The 15,097-nt window shown below is 37.2% G+C and overlaps 1 protein-coding gene across 3 annotated transcripts; it reads left to right on the forward strand.

The window, feature by feature from the left end:
- The first annotated feature begins 2,390 nt into the window (after positions 1-2,390).
- ARRDC3 (arrestin domain containing 3) lies at positions 2,391-14,806 on the forward strand. 3 transcript variants are annotated; one of them, XM_032846519.1, is made up of 8 exons: positions 2,394-2,925; positions 6,867-6,948; positions 8,914-9,061; positions 10,081-10,183; positions 10,515-10,771; positions 11,091-11,253; positions 11,524-11,678; positions 13,874-14,806. In XM_032846519.1, exons 1-8 carry the CDS (start codon positions 2,646-2,648, stop codon positions 13,928-13,930), a joined length of 1,245 nt encoding a protein of 414 aa, XP_032702410.1. In that variant the 5' UTR covers positions 2,394-2,645; the 3' UTR covers positions 13,931-14,806. The 3 variants fall into 3 exon arrangements, with proteins under 3 accessions (XP_032702417.1, XP_032702410.1, XP_032702425.1); XM_032846526.1 differs by lacking the exon at positions 13,874-14,806 and having other exon boundaries at positions 2,391-2,925; positions 11,486-11,670; XM_032846534.1 differs by lacking the exons at positions 2,394-2,925; positions 8,914-9,061.
- Positions 14,807-15,097: the final 291 nt, after the last annotated feature.

A 15,097-nucleotide genomic window follows, 5' to 3' on the forward strand; every position in this document is an offset into this window, starting at 1 on the left:
CTGGTGTTTCCATAGTTGGAATGAATAGGGGGTAAACAAAATGAACACGTAAACTCAAGTTTAGACACTTAGAAACAGTTATATGACTAAAACCAAAGTGAAGAAAGGTGATAATTAGGTTAAGTGAGTAGGATCTTAAGTAAAAATGACAGGGAATAAAAATTTCCCGGCAATTTGTTGGTTACCTAAGTGTTTAGGAAAACATAGCACAAAAAAAAAAAAGAGAGAGAAATGGCAAAATAAATAATAAAGGCAATAACTTATAATATCCTATCATAGCCAATAACTTATAATATCCTAAAATAACATCCTAAAGTAACCTATAATATCCTAAAAGCTTCAAAGAGAAGGAATAATGCATTATAGTCACAGAAATTAATTATTTAATATGGGAAAACAACTTTCCAAACTACAAGTAAATCTCTTAGGGTTCTTTCTGGTTAAATGCAATTCTAGTTTATTTAAAACGCTGATTTTTAATTTTCAGAAATAAGTTATGTTCCAACTAGAAAAATTTTACTAAAAATTCTGAAGAATTCAATTGTTGTTCATTAGCCCAAAAATAACTTAAAGCAAATTTATTAAAGAATGTCTCATTGTTTACTGCACTTTATATCCGTTTCTTGTCCAATGTCATTTGAATGCTTAATAAATGATTCGACCTTAAGGCTGAGCAGCAGACATTTTAGCAAATTCACGTTTTACCACTAGGTGGCGAAAAAACCCAAGCAGTATCTGTTAACCAAAGCTAGTACAAGATTCCAAGCACTTGAACAATTAGAATTTCCACCAGGTGTCAACCAAGAGGAAAAAAAAAAAAGACTTTTTTCCCCCTTAAATACACATATTCATAGTTTTAAACATAACCATCTAAACGCTGTTAGAGATAAATGGTCTGTCCATTAACTCTCCAGTTTGCATTTTTATATACAACGCTGAATCTAACTGCCTTGTCAACTAAAATCCAACTAAATAAAATTTTCTTCCCCCAAAAGCAAGAAAACAGCAAGACCAATGAGTATAGGCAAAAGATCTGCCAAAGTGTATTTGTTTATGAAAATAGTTCCAGATTCATATTTTTTCCTTCTACATTTTCCTCTTAGAAACAATTCTGTTGATTGAAATATCTAGAAAAGTGTAAGTTGTTACACCTTGAGTCCCAGTGTGATTTTATGAAAACACTGCCATTTGTTACCAAAATGTTCACAAAAAAGAGATAACTGTACTTGTCTTTAAGATGTATTATGAGAATTACTACGTTGAAGAGTCTTGGGCTATTGGTCTGGTAAAAATTAATATTAGAACTTTACAAAACTAAGCTCTACTTATACACGAAATCATGCTTTTTTAAAAAACCATCTTACAGGCTTCACTAATTTCTAACAAAGATTTTTCTATTATGCTGTGGATATGATGTCAACTAAAACACTGTGTCATGCTGCTTCTTAATAAGGTGGTACTTTTTGAGGCCGAACTCTATTTTTAATCCTCTGGACACAGGAGTTGTAATCATGTCACACACTGCACATCTAGCTGTAGGTGGTGTCTTTAAAAAGTCTCTTTTCTTCCTTCTGGGAAGTGGTCAGGCCTTTTTCCCTCTGGTGTCATCCTGCAAACAACTTCGTTGCTTTTCGTTGCTCTCTGATTACGAGATGGAAGAGAAAACAGTTGAGGAGAAAAAAAAAAAAAAAACCCTATTGATTAAATTACAGTTGCTTCTCTTTCTTACTCCCTTATGGTATTCTCTTTGGCCTCTCTTAGGTTCCTTTGGCCTCGGCTGAGTTCATTTCCACACTGCCTACAACGCACTGGTCTTTTTAAAAATCCAAACCAAGAATGCTCTTGTCTATGAACATTATTTCTTGTCTGTGTTTTATTACTTTTTTTTTTTTTAATTCGTTAGATCATGCTCAGCAACCAGTCGCTCGCCCAACCGGTTTCTTTCTCCCCTTCCCCCATCTCTCTTCATACACCACTTCTTTCACCTCCCATCCAAGCAGTGGCCAAAACCCTGCAGCGCCGGTAACGCACGCTTCGGGTTGGTCACTCAGCAGTTTATCCTTACGTGGCTTTGCAAACAACTTCCCACCCAGCCCTTGTCCCCCTGTGCCCCCACTCTTTCTCTATTAGAGTGTGCTCGGTAAGAAGGGGCTCCAGATAGCACGTCGAGGGTTTACGGTAGCCTGCCTACCAATAAGAGCCCAGAATGAAGAGAAGTCAGGTTCAGCCTCCCAACAGCCCCTGTGTCTTCTTCCCTTAGCTGTACACCTACTGTACCCGCGAGCGAGCGAGGGAGCGAGCCAGGCGCGGGAGGGGACGCGCAGAGAGGGCGGACAGCAGCCGCGGCGTGCGCATGCGCAGTGGGGTTGTTTTTCACAAAGCTGCTCTTAAAGTGAGCTGGCAGGCTCCAGCCGCCCGTCTTTGTAAGGAGACCACTGAGACTAGCAGGATCGTGGAGCAGCAGCCTCTCTGCTGCCCTGACTTTTTAAAGAAATCTCAATGAACTATTTGTAAAGAATCACTGATCTTGCCTGCAAGCTTTTTGCACGGCAAAGACATCGATCAGTGTTAGGTGAAGATCACGTTTTATATGTGATCTCGACTTTTTTGTCTTACATTATATTTTTATAGATTTTGTTATAAACATGGTGCTGGGAAAGGTGAAGAGTTTGACAATAAGCTTTGACTGTCTTAATGACAGCAATGTCCCTGTGTATTCTAGTGGGGATACAGTCTCAGGAAGGGTGAATTTAGAAGTTACCGGGGAAATCAGAGTGAAATCTCTTAAAATTCATGCAAGAGGACATGCGAAAGTACGCTGGACCGAATCAAGAAACGCCGGCTCCAATACTGCCTATACACAGAATTACACTGAAGAAGTAGAATATTTCAACCATAAAGACATCTTAATTGGACACGAAAGAGGTAAGTTTTTATATTATTCAGAAGTCATTAGACCTTTTTTCCTTTGGGAAAGTACCTTTTCAGTTTTTCTGAATTAATGTAATTCAGCTCCTGGCATAACACATAGCAGTTAAAGATTAGCAAAGTTGAAAGATTTGGGTTCTCCTTGACATTCATCGTGTCTTAAACCGTAATGCATGCAGGCATCTGCAAAGTGACTGCAAACTGCACTTAATTCAACTACCTCTATACCCGGCTTGGTTTGTTCCATACGCACTTGCAATACCTTTCTACCTTATTTGTAAATTCTACTTAAATCCCATTCAGTGATTTTATTAATAAGTTTTCAAATGAAATGCTAAAATCTGCAGTCCAGTATTCGATTTTTTCCTTGCAGTGTGCAACCGTAGATTTTAAAAACTAAGCTTCAGTGAAGAAATGGAATAACATTTAAGTGGATTAGTAGGTGCTTTTCATTTTTAATATTGACACGCAAAATAGTGTAAGGAATTCATCATTGTTCTTTGATAAAGGATTTCTGTGGCTTATTTTGACATATGGTATCAACACCCCACGTGTTTTTTCCCTATTCTCTCCAGATCCTTTTATAAATTTACATCAAGCATTCTCTATCTTAAAGGACAGTATCTATCATTATGATAGGTTTCAAATCAGTTTTAGAAACCATTTCGGGTAATTTTCTTTTCCGAGTATGATGCCTAACTTTGGAACGTGCATTCAATGAAACCCGTGCCAGTCAAATGGAATTGAAAAGTATTCGGCACATTGGATTTGATTTTTGGTTGGAAAAGGGAGATAAACGGTTGTCAAAGCGAGAAGAGGTCCTGAGATTTCCAATCTATTGTTTAAATGGTTACATTGTGGAAATATAGGAGACTCTAAGCTTGTTTTTCTAAGTTTCCACCCTTTGTTAGAAGCGGTTCAATCCTGTTTCGGACCAGTTCTGGGGGGTGGTGAGGAGGGGCGCTTGTTCTGCTCTCAGCAGATTGGTTACACGCGTCAGGTGGTGGCGATGACTTAATTCCTAGCCCAAGAAGAATATAATGTTAAAACTGGTTATGTAATTTTATGCTTCTCCTTTTTAATGCAGTATTTAGTTCAAATGTTAACGATTTTTCAGAAAGTACAGCACGTCTTTAACCTTTTTTTATATTAAAAAAATACACATCCCTGAGGAAGTGCAAATGGAACTAAGACAAGTGCCGAAATGAAGGATGCTTTGAGTTACCGCATGTAATCATTTTTTTTAAATATTAAGATGAAATCAGTTCTTCAGTTGGGATTTCAGTTACACATAGGTAATCTGCATCCTGAAATAATTTTTAGTTAGTATTTACAAGCAGTAACACTGGTAAGATGCAAATGCCGAATGACAGCCTTGGTATTTTTTGGAAAGCAGACACGAGTTTGTCTTTGAACCTTTCTGAACATTGTAGCTTTTTATAAAATGGATAAGAAACAAAGGTTTTGAGGGAGTTGAGGCTTGCAATGGAGTAAAAGTAGAATAATGACTTACGGGGACAAACACAATTTCATTAGTTGTTCCAGGATTTCTTCGTAAACAAAACTATGTACCCCGGACCCCACGAGATGCCCCTCTACCCCTGCAAAGCGTGGACAAGCTCTTAGCTGGAATAGTTTCAATGACTTAAAAAGTGGGACCTCTCAAACTAGCCTGGTAACTGAGACCCCGCCCCGGGCGCCCGGCGATAGGCGGAGCCGCGTTTGTTAGCCTGTTGCTAAGGCGATGCCAGGCTCTGATTGGATTGGGCGCGGGCGGTGGGGAGAGTGGGCTCGCGCCGGTTGGGGCGAGGCTTGGAACCGGCGTGCGCCGGTAAAGGTCCCTCCAGAGTGGTTGCCCCCGCCCCTACCCGCGTCCCTCCTGCAGCTTCTGGAGGCGTCGTGGCTCATGTCACAGAATGTTGTCGCCCCTCACCTCCCTGCTTGGCGCCCCAAAAGAAGCTATCTCGGGTTTCCGCAGAGTAGATGAGGAGTAGCTCCTGCTGGCCTCGCAGGTGCCGAATGGCCCCTGGGCGTAACTTTAACTGACAAATCTATTCAGAAGGAACTTGGGTACGCAGGGTTAGCGGGACCCCGTTTTCCTGATTTTCGGCTGGAAGAGGTCAGGTGGCTTCTGGAGGCGTTCCCTGCCTCCTAGTTGAAAGCGTGTTTCCCGACCTGTGTAGTCACCAGACCGGCTACCTTGATTTGACCTGGGAACAGACCGTAAAGGCTGGCCAGGGGGAGAAGGAAGAGTGATACTGACACTGAAAGCTGGTGGAGAGGCCTCAGCGAGTATCCTCTGACCCCTCCCCATTGTTTCCCAAAGACTGTGCCACCCTGGCCTTCCTTCCCCACCCCCCACGCCCCAGTTTCCCTCCCCGCCCCAGTTTCCCTCACCGCAACTGTAAAGGTGTCAGGGTGGCCCGAGCCAGATCGAACCGGTCACCGGCTGGGGCGTGTAAAGCGGAAGCGCCGCGGTGCCATCGCCCCGCCCCCTGTCCAGCAGGCTAGGCTGCGCGAACGCGAGCGCGAGCGCCGCGCGACGTATGCCGTATGTATAGCGGAGCGCGCGGGCGGCGGCGCGCGGGCGGGCCGGCTGGGATCTGCTCGCGCCGGTTTAGGCCGGTCCTCTCCTGCTCCGGTCTAGTTCTTGATTGACAGCCCGGCACTTGTTTACCACGGCGCGGCCGCCGCCGCTCGCCTCAATGAGAGTGCTGAGCTGGCACAAAAAGGGAGCGAGAAGGGAAGAAAAGGAGAGGGAGGCAAACTTCGGGCGCCTTCGAGGGGAGCGAATTTAAATGGCCCCCAACTCACCGGTTTTCGGTGCTGAAATTCGTTCAGAGGATTTGCACCGGGCGCGAGGAAAAACAGTATTGAGATAAAAAGGAATTCTCATAGTTTCTGAATAAAAGTACCCGCAGATACACGCTTTTTCCCCCCTTTTCTCTTTTGATGTAACGGAAGCATCACGTTGTGTCCCTTCAATACTTTGGTGAGAGAAAGTTAAATGAGAATACCAATTTCATCTACACTCATGGCCAACGCTGGCTTTTACAATGAAAGACTACATCATACATCAGTAAAGACGTGTATGTAATTACACTACTCAGCTAAACTAAAAGTCAATTTAAGAATTCAGAATCCTCTCCCACATTTTCGTTAAACATGTATATATTTTGGAGAAATTTAAAAAATATTTGGCCTAAAGAAAATTGGTTATAAGATGAAAGGTCATTCTCCTAGCAATTGGGAACAGCCTAATTAGAGTTCATTTTTCAAGGATGTGGAACAGTGTTGTTTCCCAGTAAGCAGGAACCTTTTAAATCGTAAGATATATTTTTATGTGCAGATTTTTAGCTGTTGCTAGGACAAACTTAGTGTGAACATTTTAGGTTCAATAAAGAATTTTTATTTTTAGCTCTGAAACTGACATTTAAATATCACTTCCTTTTTTTTTTTAACTTAAGCATTTGACGAAGTTTTCTAATGGTTTTAAATTGTAACATTCATGTCATCTGCATCAAAACTGACAGACTTTAAAGGTTTGCACAAATTTTAATCTATATATAGTCTTATGATAAATTTTTAAGTAAACCATTGGAGACAAAGATAACCTCTTAGAGACTTGAGCTCTGACTCTGGTTGAGCATCTACTATGTTAGACACAAATGCTTTACAGTTTGGGTCATTTACCATTAAAAAAAAACTGCCTTTAAGGACATAAGTATTGATTATCCCCATCTTACAGATGAGGCCACAGAAGAGTTGGAATTTGTAGTAACTCACACAGAAGAAGTGACAAAAGTTAGAATTAAGATCTCTCAGACTCCAAAGCTTGTGGCCTTAATTATTATAGGAGTACCTTTAGAGTACTGCCACCAGGGAGAGTGTGTAATGGTTTAATATCAAGTCTTTTGTTTTCTCTTTGTTTGTTTTAGATGATGATAATTCAGAAGAAGGCTTCAACACTATTCATTCAGGAAGGCATGAATATGCATTCAGCTTCGAGCTTCCACAGACGTAAGTATTATGAGTAACAGGCATTTTTCATAAACCTCCATTCTTTTAATTAAAATTATTCTAAATTTAAATATTTTTAGTTTTTAAAAAAACCCTTTTCATCACTGAATGTTGCTAGAGGAAAACAATACACTGAAAAAGAAGCTGCTTTTTAATATAGCCTGGCAGAATTATAGAAAGCAAAGCTCAATTCTTAGTACTCTGTCTCAAAATCTGTGAGGTCTTTAAAACTTAAATAGTATTTCATGTACCCTGAGTGAATTGGAAGGTGCTAGTCAGAATGTAAGCACTTTCTATTTTATCATCAGTTGACATTAGTGGAAATTTAGAACTTAACAAAACTCTTAACTCAGTAATTTATAAAAATCCAGTCTTTTATCTTTTCTGCTAATGCTAACCCACAGCAGTAATATAAAAAGATAAACATAATTAGGAATAATCTAACTTTATAATGATCTTTTGATAATGAATTTAGTAGCTTCTGTGCAAAGACCTATTATAAAAGTCATACAACTGATTCTATGACCTGGATTTAAAAGGAAACACCTATCAGATAATTGAATATAAGGCATGGAATATAGTAAGGAAAAAGGAAAGTGGTTTGTTCTTGATGTAAAAATAGATCTTTGAAGCGATTATTCCCTCCCCACCAAATTTTCTTAGTATCTCTGTTAATTGTAGTACTTGAGTTGTTACTATGCGGATAAATTCATAAATGATATTTTTCAGAGTATTCTATTTACCATAATATTTAACGTCATTCTAAACGTAGTGCCCTAATCTGCTTTAAGAGAAATACTGTAAGTCTGTGAATATATTGCTAATACTGGGTCTGACTAGTTTATTGCTAATAATTGGGTCTCACTAGTTTATCAACCAAAGTCACTTAAAATAGACTCTGGAAGACTTACATAAATACTACATTTCATTTTTCCATGCTATACATGTTAATGCAGGAGTCTCAAATGCCAAAAAAAATAAAAATAAAAATCTGTAAAAATCCCACTACTTTTCATGCTAATCTAAGCTAGCACTTTACCTTGTAAATAACTGAACACTGGGCATTTTGCTAGTGAAATTATGAAAGAGACTAAACTCACTGCAGTAAAACCTTCCACAATTAATGAAATCTGGGAGAGGTGAAAACCAGTTCTGATTCCCTTGATAGAGATTAACAGAATTGTTCTCTTATTAAGCCTGTACAGTTAGAAAACATGGCCAAAAAAGAGTTAGAACGTGAGAAAACTAGGAAATGGAAACACAGCTTTTTTTAGATTTTCAGTAGACTTTGTAAAAGGTGAAATTTTTGAAATTAAAACAACTCTTCTAGATATTCTCTAGATCTTCTCATTATAAAAAAAGAGAATTCCTAAGCCAGTATGTAAACTTTCTTAATAGAAATATTAAAACCGGGGCGCCTGGGTGGCTCAGTGGGTTAAGCCTCTGCCTTCAGCTCAGGTCATGATCCCAGGGTCATGGGATCAAGCCCCACATCGGGCTCTCTGCTCAGCAGGGAGCCTGCTTCCCCCTCTCTCTCTGCCTGCCTCTCTGCCTACTTGTGATCTCTGTCAAATAAATAAATAAAATCTTTAAAAAAAAAAGAAATATTAAAACCATTTTTAACTTTGTTTTTAAATTAAATTTTTGATTTCAAGAATTGATTTCCAGACTTTCATAATTTTGCCACCAGCGTTAAAAGCAGCCTCTTCTTAGTTTAAAGGGATTGTATTCTTCTGGCTTTTTAAAGCAAAATTTCTATAATACTTTAGTGTTAGCTATTGTTTTTTGGAAAACAGAAGATTTTTTTTCCCCAATGACTTATCCCTTTAGAAATTAAAAAAAAATTCTGTTTGCTACCTCATTGATATATAAGCAGTGGAATATAGTAACACTTCTATGCTGACCAACTGTATAATTCTTAAAAAGAGGAATAAAATTAATATATTGAATTTATATTCTGCACAGACCACTTGCTACCTCATTCGAAGGCCGACATGGCAGTGTGCGCTATTGGGTGAAAGCCGAATTGCACAGGCCTTGGCTTCTACCAGTAAAATTAAAGAAGGAATTTACAGTCTTTGAGCATATAGATATCAACACTCCTTCATTACTGGTAAGAACTGACTGAATTCTTCATTCTTCGTTTTTGGCATATAAATACTAAAGAATAATCACCTAAACTATGCAGTCTCTATACTTTTACAAGAGTGATTTTAAATTCCATAAATACTATTTTTAAAAACAGAGTCAAGAGCACACAAATTAGTGAAGAATATGCTCATGTTTTCTGATATTATAATAACTTTAAGAAAATTTAAGAAAACTTTAAAAACAGCATATGGTACAAAATAATTCTCACTCAGAAGTTAAAAGAATAACAAAAAATAGATTTGTTCCCTGGATAATTTCAGTGGAGAAAGAACAGTAGTATCAATTATTATAAGACAGTATCACTTACCATTGAAAGATCATAATCTAAACCTTGGACTGCATTGCATATTCCAATATAGGGATAGTTGTCAGGTGATGGGGAGATCGTCACTTTCATGAAAAATCAATCATATTTTAAAAGAAATCCTTTTTAATTGCATTTTTTCACAATATTCAAATTTGACTTTAAAAACTTTATTTGGTTTAAACAAATGATAACATCTTTAAGCAAATAAGAATCTTAAAAATGAGAGTTTTCCTTTTTTCACATAACTGATTTTTATATTCTCAAAGAAAGATGTTAACATTTGGGATTGTAACCAAGTTGCTTTCCAAGCTGCCTTTTTTTTTTTTAAGGCAGTTGAAGTGGAATGTGGAAAGGGTTTTTTTTTGTTTGTTTGTTTGGTTTGTTTTTAATTACTTTATTTGTAAATAATATGAGCTAAAATTGTGTTTATGGAATATGTTGTTAAGCTCTCTACCCTTTTTTAAGTGGATGGAGAATATATATAAAGATGAAAGTAATTGTATAATTCAGAAGCCATCGGTTAGTTTTTTTAAAAGTATATCTGAATACACCTGGAAAAAAACAACACTGTTTTTAATTTTAATTCTCTAAAAATTTAGGGTTTTATTTTAAAACATTGTGTAACACTGTCTTAATTTGTGCATTGACCTTTTTCTCTAATTTATTTCTTACAGTCACCCCAAGCAGGCACAAAAGAAAAGACTCTCTGTTGCTGGTTCTGTACCTCAGGCCCAATATCCTTAAGTGCCAAAATCGAAAGGAAGGGCTATACCCCAGGTATGTATGAGATGGACTCCCACAGAAAACGATCTTTCTTCACTCAGCTTTTGTGTATTAAGTATTTAGTATTTCTACTAAATGCACATATAATATGATATTTTTGGTAAGAATAACCCAGTTTTCTTTCATAAATGTGAATGTAATATCCGTTCTTAAACAGCTACTAAACATGAGTAGTTCATTTTTACAATTCTAAGTTTCTTGCCACTTTTGGGACTGTTTTTCATCCATGTAGTCCATTGACCTTTCAGACTTTGGCTTAAGAATCTACATTTTTGGAGGTTTGGTTGTTTTTGTTTAACAGTAGATACATATTTTTTCCCTCTAGGTGAATCAATTCAGATATTTGCTGAGATTGAGAACTGCTCTTCCCGAATGGTAGTGCCAAAGGCAGCCATTTACCAAACACAGGCCTTCTATGCCAAAGGGAAAATGAAGGAAGTAAAACAGCTTGTGGCTAATTTACGTGGGGAATCCTTATCATCTGGAAAGACAGATACATGGAATGGAAAGTTGCTGAAAATTCCACCAGTTTCTCCTTCTATCCTCGACTGTAGCATAATTCGTGTGGAATATTCACTAATGGTAGGTATAGATTTAAGGGTTTGTTTAGTATTAAAGTCATGATAGTAAGTAAGTCATTATCTTACTCCAGGATTTGGTTTTTGTATTCTGTATATTATATATACAAATACATGTAAAACTTTAATTTGAATTACAATTATAATTTTACCTCACATGTAAACTACTACATGTAGTACTACACGTAGTGATGGAACTTTTTTTTTATATTCTATGTATATGTAAGTAAATGAAGGCCTAAGATAATATTAAAGTTGGGTTATCAGTTTTTAAAGAAAGAATGCTTGTAATACTAAACCTACCATCTCCTTTCAATGTTTAGGTATATGTGGATATTCCTGGAGCTATGGATTTATTTCTTAATTTGCCACTTGTCATTGGTACCATTCCTCTACATCCATTTGGTAGCAGAACCTCAAGTGTAAGCAGTCAGTGTAGCATGAATATGAACTGGCTTGGTTTATCTCTACGTGAAAGACCTGAAGGTAATTTGATAATGCATGTTTAAGCCTATTCTCTTATTATATTTTGAAGAACATAATTTTGCCTTTAATGTCTTATGATTAAACTTTTGTCTGTATGTGTAGAAAGTAGATGTGTCCCTAATATTAGATTTAAAACCCATATCCCCCTAGTTTTAATCACAAAACAATTTCTATTTTTATCTTGACATTCCTTTTTAATACCTACTATTCTGTGTATTTTGACATGCATAAGAACATGGTGTTCGAATTGCGTGTATCTTTTTCCTTCAGCACCACCCAGCTATGCAGAAGTGGTAACAGAGGAACAAAGGCGGAACAATCTTGCACCCGTGAGTGCTTGTGATGACTTTGAGAGAGCCCTTCAAGGACCACTGTTTGCATATATCCAGGAGTTTCGGTTCTTGCCTCCACCTCTTTATTCAGAGGTAAGCACTAGCTCAAGTCTGAAATGGGCTGACTCTCCTGGGAAACAGCATTACAGACATTTTTTAAAAATACAGTTAGGTTTTGATTATCATTATATTAATAGAATAATATAATAAGTAGGATTCTTACATTATTGGGGAAGTAGGGATAATGATTTAATATCATGCTTACAAAGTGCCTGTTAAAGGAATAATTCATATTTTAAAGCATCAGTAGGAGTGGCATTTTACATGCATGAACTGAAGTAGCTAGAATTTCTCTTATTTATCATCCTTTTCCAATTTAATTCTTGCGTATTTTAACATTCCCAGTCATAGGGGAAAATAACATATTTGCAAAACAGGTTATACAAACATTTCTACACTGATTATTTTATTCATCTCATGTTGATGACCACTAAGCATTACGTGAATAAAACATGGCTCTTATTGCGAGAAGCTCACAGACTGATGCGAAGAACAAATTTAGAAGCAAAATATTCCGTAACGATAGAAATGCACACAGTTCATTTGAAGAGTAGTTCATTAGGCCCTGGAAATCAGGAAAGGCTTCCCTGGGAAGGTGATTGAAGTTCTTCAGAATACATCTTAATATATGTTGTGCAGGGCTTTAAAGTTGGCATTGATACCAATATAATGCTAAGTAATTTTGTAAATCACTAGAATTAGCCTTACCCTTTTGGTTATCACAGATTAGCTATTTAACAATGAAATATTACTCCCAAATAAGACCTAAGTGGGATTGCTTCACTCTGCAAGAAATTGTTGCTTTTCCCGCTTTAAGATCATGGCTAGAAGAGTCCATTTTCCTCCAGATGTGGTTAATAGAAGATCACTTTATTTGTTGATTATAGGATATTTAGAATTTGTTCTTGCAAATTCTTAATTAGCCATACTATCCCACTGTCTGTTTCACAGAATTTGTCCTTACGTGCTAAAAGTTCTCCCACTTGCTACAGATTTATGTTACATTTTTATGCTGATGTTTCTATCTTAAGTCAGTAATTTCTGATTTGATCTGAGACTTTCTGCCTTTACAACAGGCATTTTAAAAGAAAATCTCAGTTATCCACTTTAAAGCAATTTGTGGCAAAATTCTACTACCACCTTTTAAAGTGAACTAAAGATAATTAAGAGAATTAAAAATTTCTAAAATCCTAAATTGGTTCAGAATGTGATTCAGTTAATAGTCACATAGAAGGGGAAAAGTTCTAGACTGCATTAAAGTGTTTTTCTCTTAAGTCATTAAAAGAAAAGTTACTTGCTTTTTTTCTTTCAAAAACATGTTTTACCTAAAGTTCTGTGAGGCACTCACAGAACTTAAATGTTCATACCTAAATGTATGCTACATTTAAATGCAAATAAAAATGGGTCTTACCCAAAAGATGTTTAGTAAAAGAAATGTTTTAAAGCCAACCAGTTGCCTTCCTGTGCTCATTCTCTACCTGAGAATCAACTGAAATATATTAATTTTACTTAAATGTATGTGCATATTAAAGTCTCTCTAGTCATAGAGAAGGTGAGCAGACTCTAGAGCATTCTGGGTTTAGCATTGCTATTTCTTGATACACAGTTTTTTTAGGCCTTCTCTAGTGTTTAACATTCATAGGTTATTACTTCAGATAACCACCAAGAACACTGTTCACACAACTGCATTCTTCCCAAAGCCTAGAAAAGAGTTGACTTTTTTTGTAAAAGGATGAAAAGGGACAAAAGGAGATCATTACTATGAAATTGTTCTCCACTCTGTATTTTGAGTCTTAAGTACTACTGACTGCTGAATAAAACACCGTATGGGCATACCTTTAAAAATTTTACTAATTTTGGGGGCACCTGGGTGGCTCAGTGGGTTAAGCTTCTGCCTTTGGCTCAGGTCTTGATCTCAGACTTCTGGGATCGAGCCCCGCATCAGGTTCTCTGCTCAGCAGGGAGCCTGCTTCCTCCTCTCTCTGTGCCTGCCTCTCTGCCTTCTTGTGATCTCTATCTGTCAAATAAAATCTTAAAAAAAAAATTTTTATTAATTTCGTAATTATCAGGCACTTCACAGATAATATTGGTATCCTTTTCTCCCTTCCCCTACATGCTGTGTATGTTCTGACTCAATTCCTCAGTAGTACTTAGAATGTTAGTCATTGCTGCATTTTTACTAGACTTTATCAGATAACTTTGTAATTTTTTTTAACTCTAATTTTTAGATTGATCCAAATCCTGATCAATCAACAGATGATAGACCATCCTGCCCCTCTCGTTGAAGGAACACTTGGTTAAATCAAGTTGATGTGGGTTCCGAACTGTATCTCTTCCCAGCTGAGGACAGAGAAGTATCTTGGAGACACGTTTTCAGAGGAAGTGGAATTGCTTTTGCCCAGAAAAATGGCAAATACATGAAACAACCAGTGATCATGCTTTAGAAGCCTACAGCAACATTCTGGGACTGCTCCAACATGCTTGAAGATCTAAGCTTTTCTCCTTTAAAACAGGCACATACTTAAGAGCAGTCTTCTTAGCCTATGGTCATACGTGTCAAGACACCACGTTGTAAAGAGGGATGGTTTCCTTCTTTTGATTTGAAAATTTGCACATGCTCAATGCTTACATTGTGCAGTTCTGATGTCACTACAGCTTTTTTTTTTTTTCCATTTATGCCAGACTCTTGATACTGTTTAAAAACTTGTTTGCGGTCAGCACAACAAGGAACAAAAGAAAGCTTTGAAAAAACTTTAACATGAAAAAAAAACGCACTGACTTTTTTTTTTTTTTTAATTTAATATAGCCTGGACTTTACCTGCGTATGCACATGCTCAGAAATGTCCTACTAGGCTGACCATGTATCACCTCTTCAGCTTGGATCCTATTGTGGATTTATTTACAAACATCAAATGCCTTCAAGCCAATCCTTCTTGCTGTATGTTTTGCAGCCTACTGTAGTAGATACGCAACAGATATGTGGGAAAAGAGATAAGAGGAGGAAGCTAATAAGAGACTTTGTCAAGATTGTATACCTTCTTGGTTTCTTTTAAGAATTTGTTGCCTTTCTACTATTACAGCAAAGCAGCATTTTGTTACTGACTGCCTAAAATCACTTAATCTCAGGTGAACGCATCACTTGCCAAACTGTTGGAATGCTATTTGTGTTTCGTTGCACTGTTGAGTTACTTTTTTTTTGTTTGGTTGGTTGGTTGGTTGGTTGGCTTTTTGGAGAGGGAAATTTGGAAAAGGGACATACACAAAAGTGATAACCCACCCACATTCCCTTTTTATCATTACATAAAAGAAGAAACTAGCAGAGCTAAGAATGGAGTAAAGAAAGGCAGTATGGCAGGCACCAGCAAAGAGTTAAGGGCTTGATGCTCTTAAAAATTATTATTTTTATTATTTTAAGAAATTTTCCAGTCACTGGAGAGGAGGAGAAAGTGCAT

Source organism: Lontra canadensis, unplaced genomic scaffold (genome assembly GCF_010015895.1).
Source record: "Lontra canadensis isolate GAN:19392208 unplaced genomic scaffold, GSC_riverotter_1.0 scaffold4, whole genome shotgun sequence".
Classification (NCBI taxonomy): Eukaryota; Metazoa; Chordata; class Mammalia; order Carnivora; family Mustelidae; genus Lontra; species Lontra canadensis.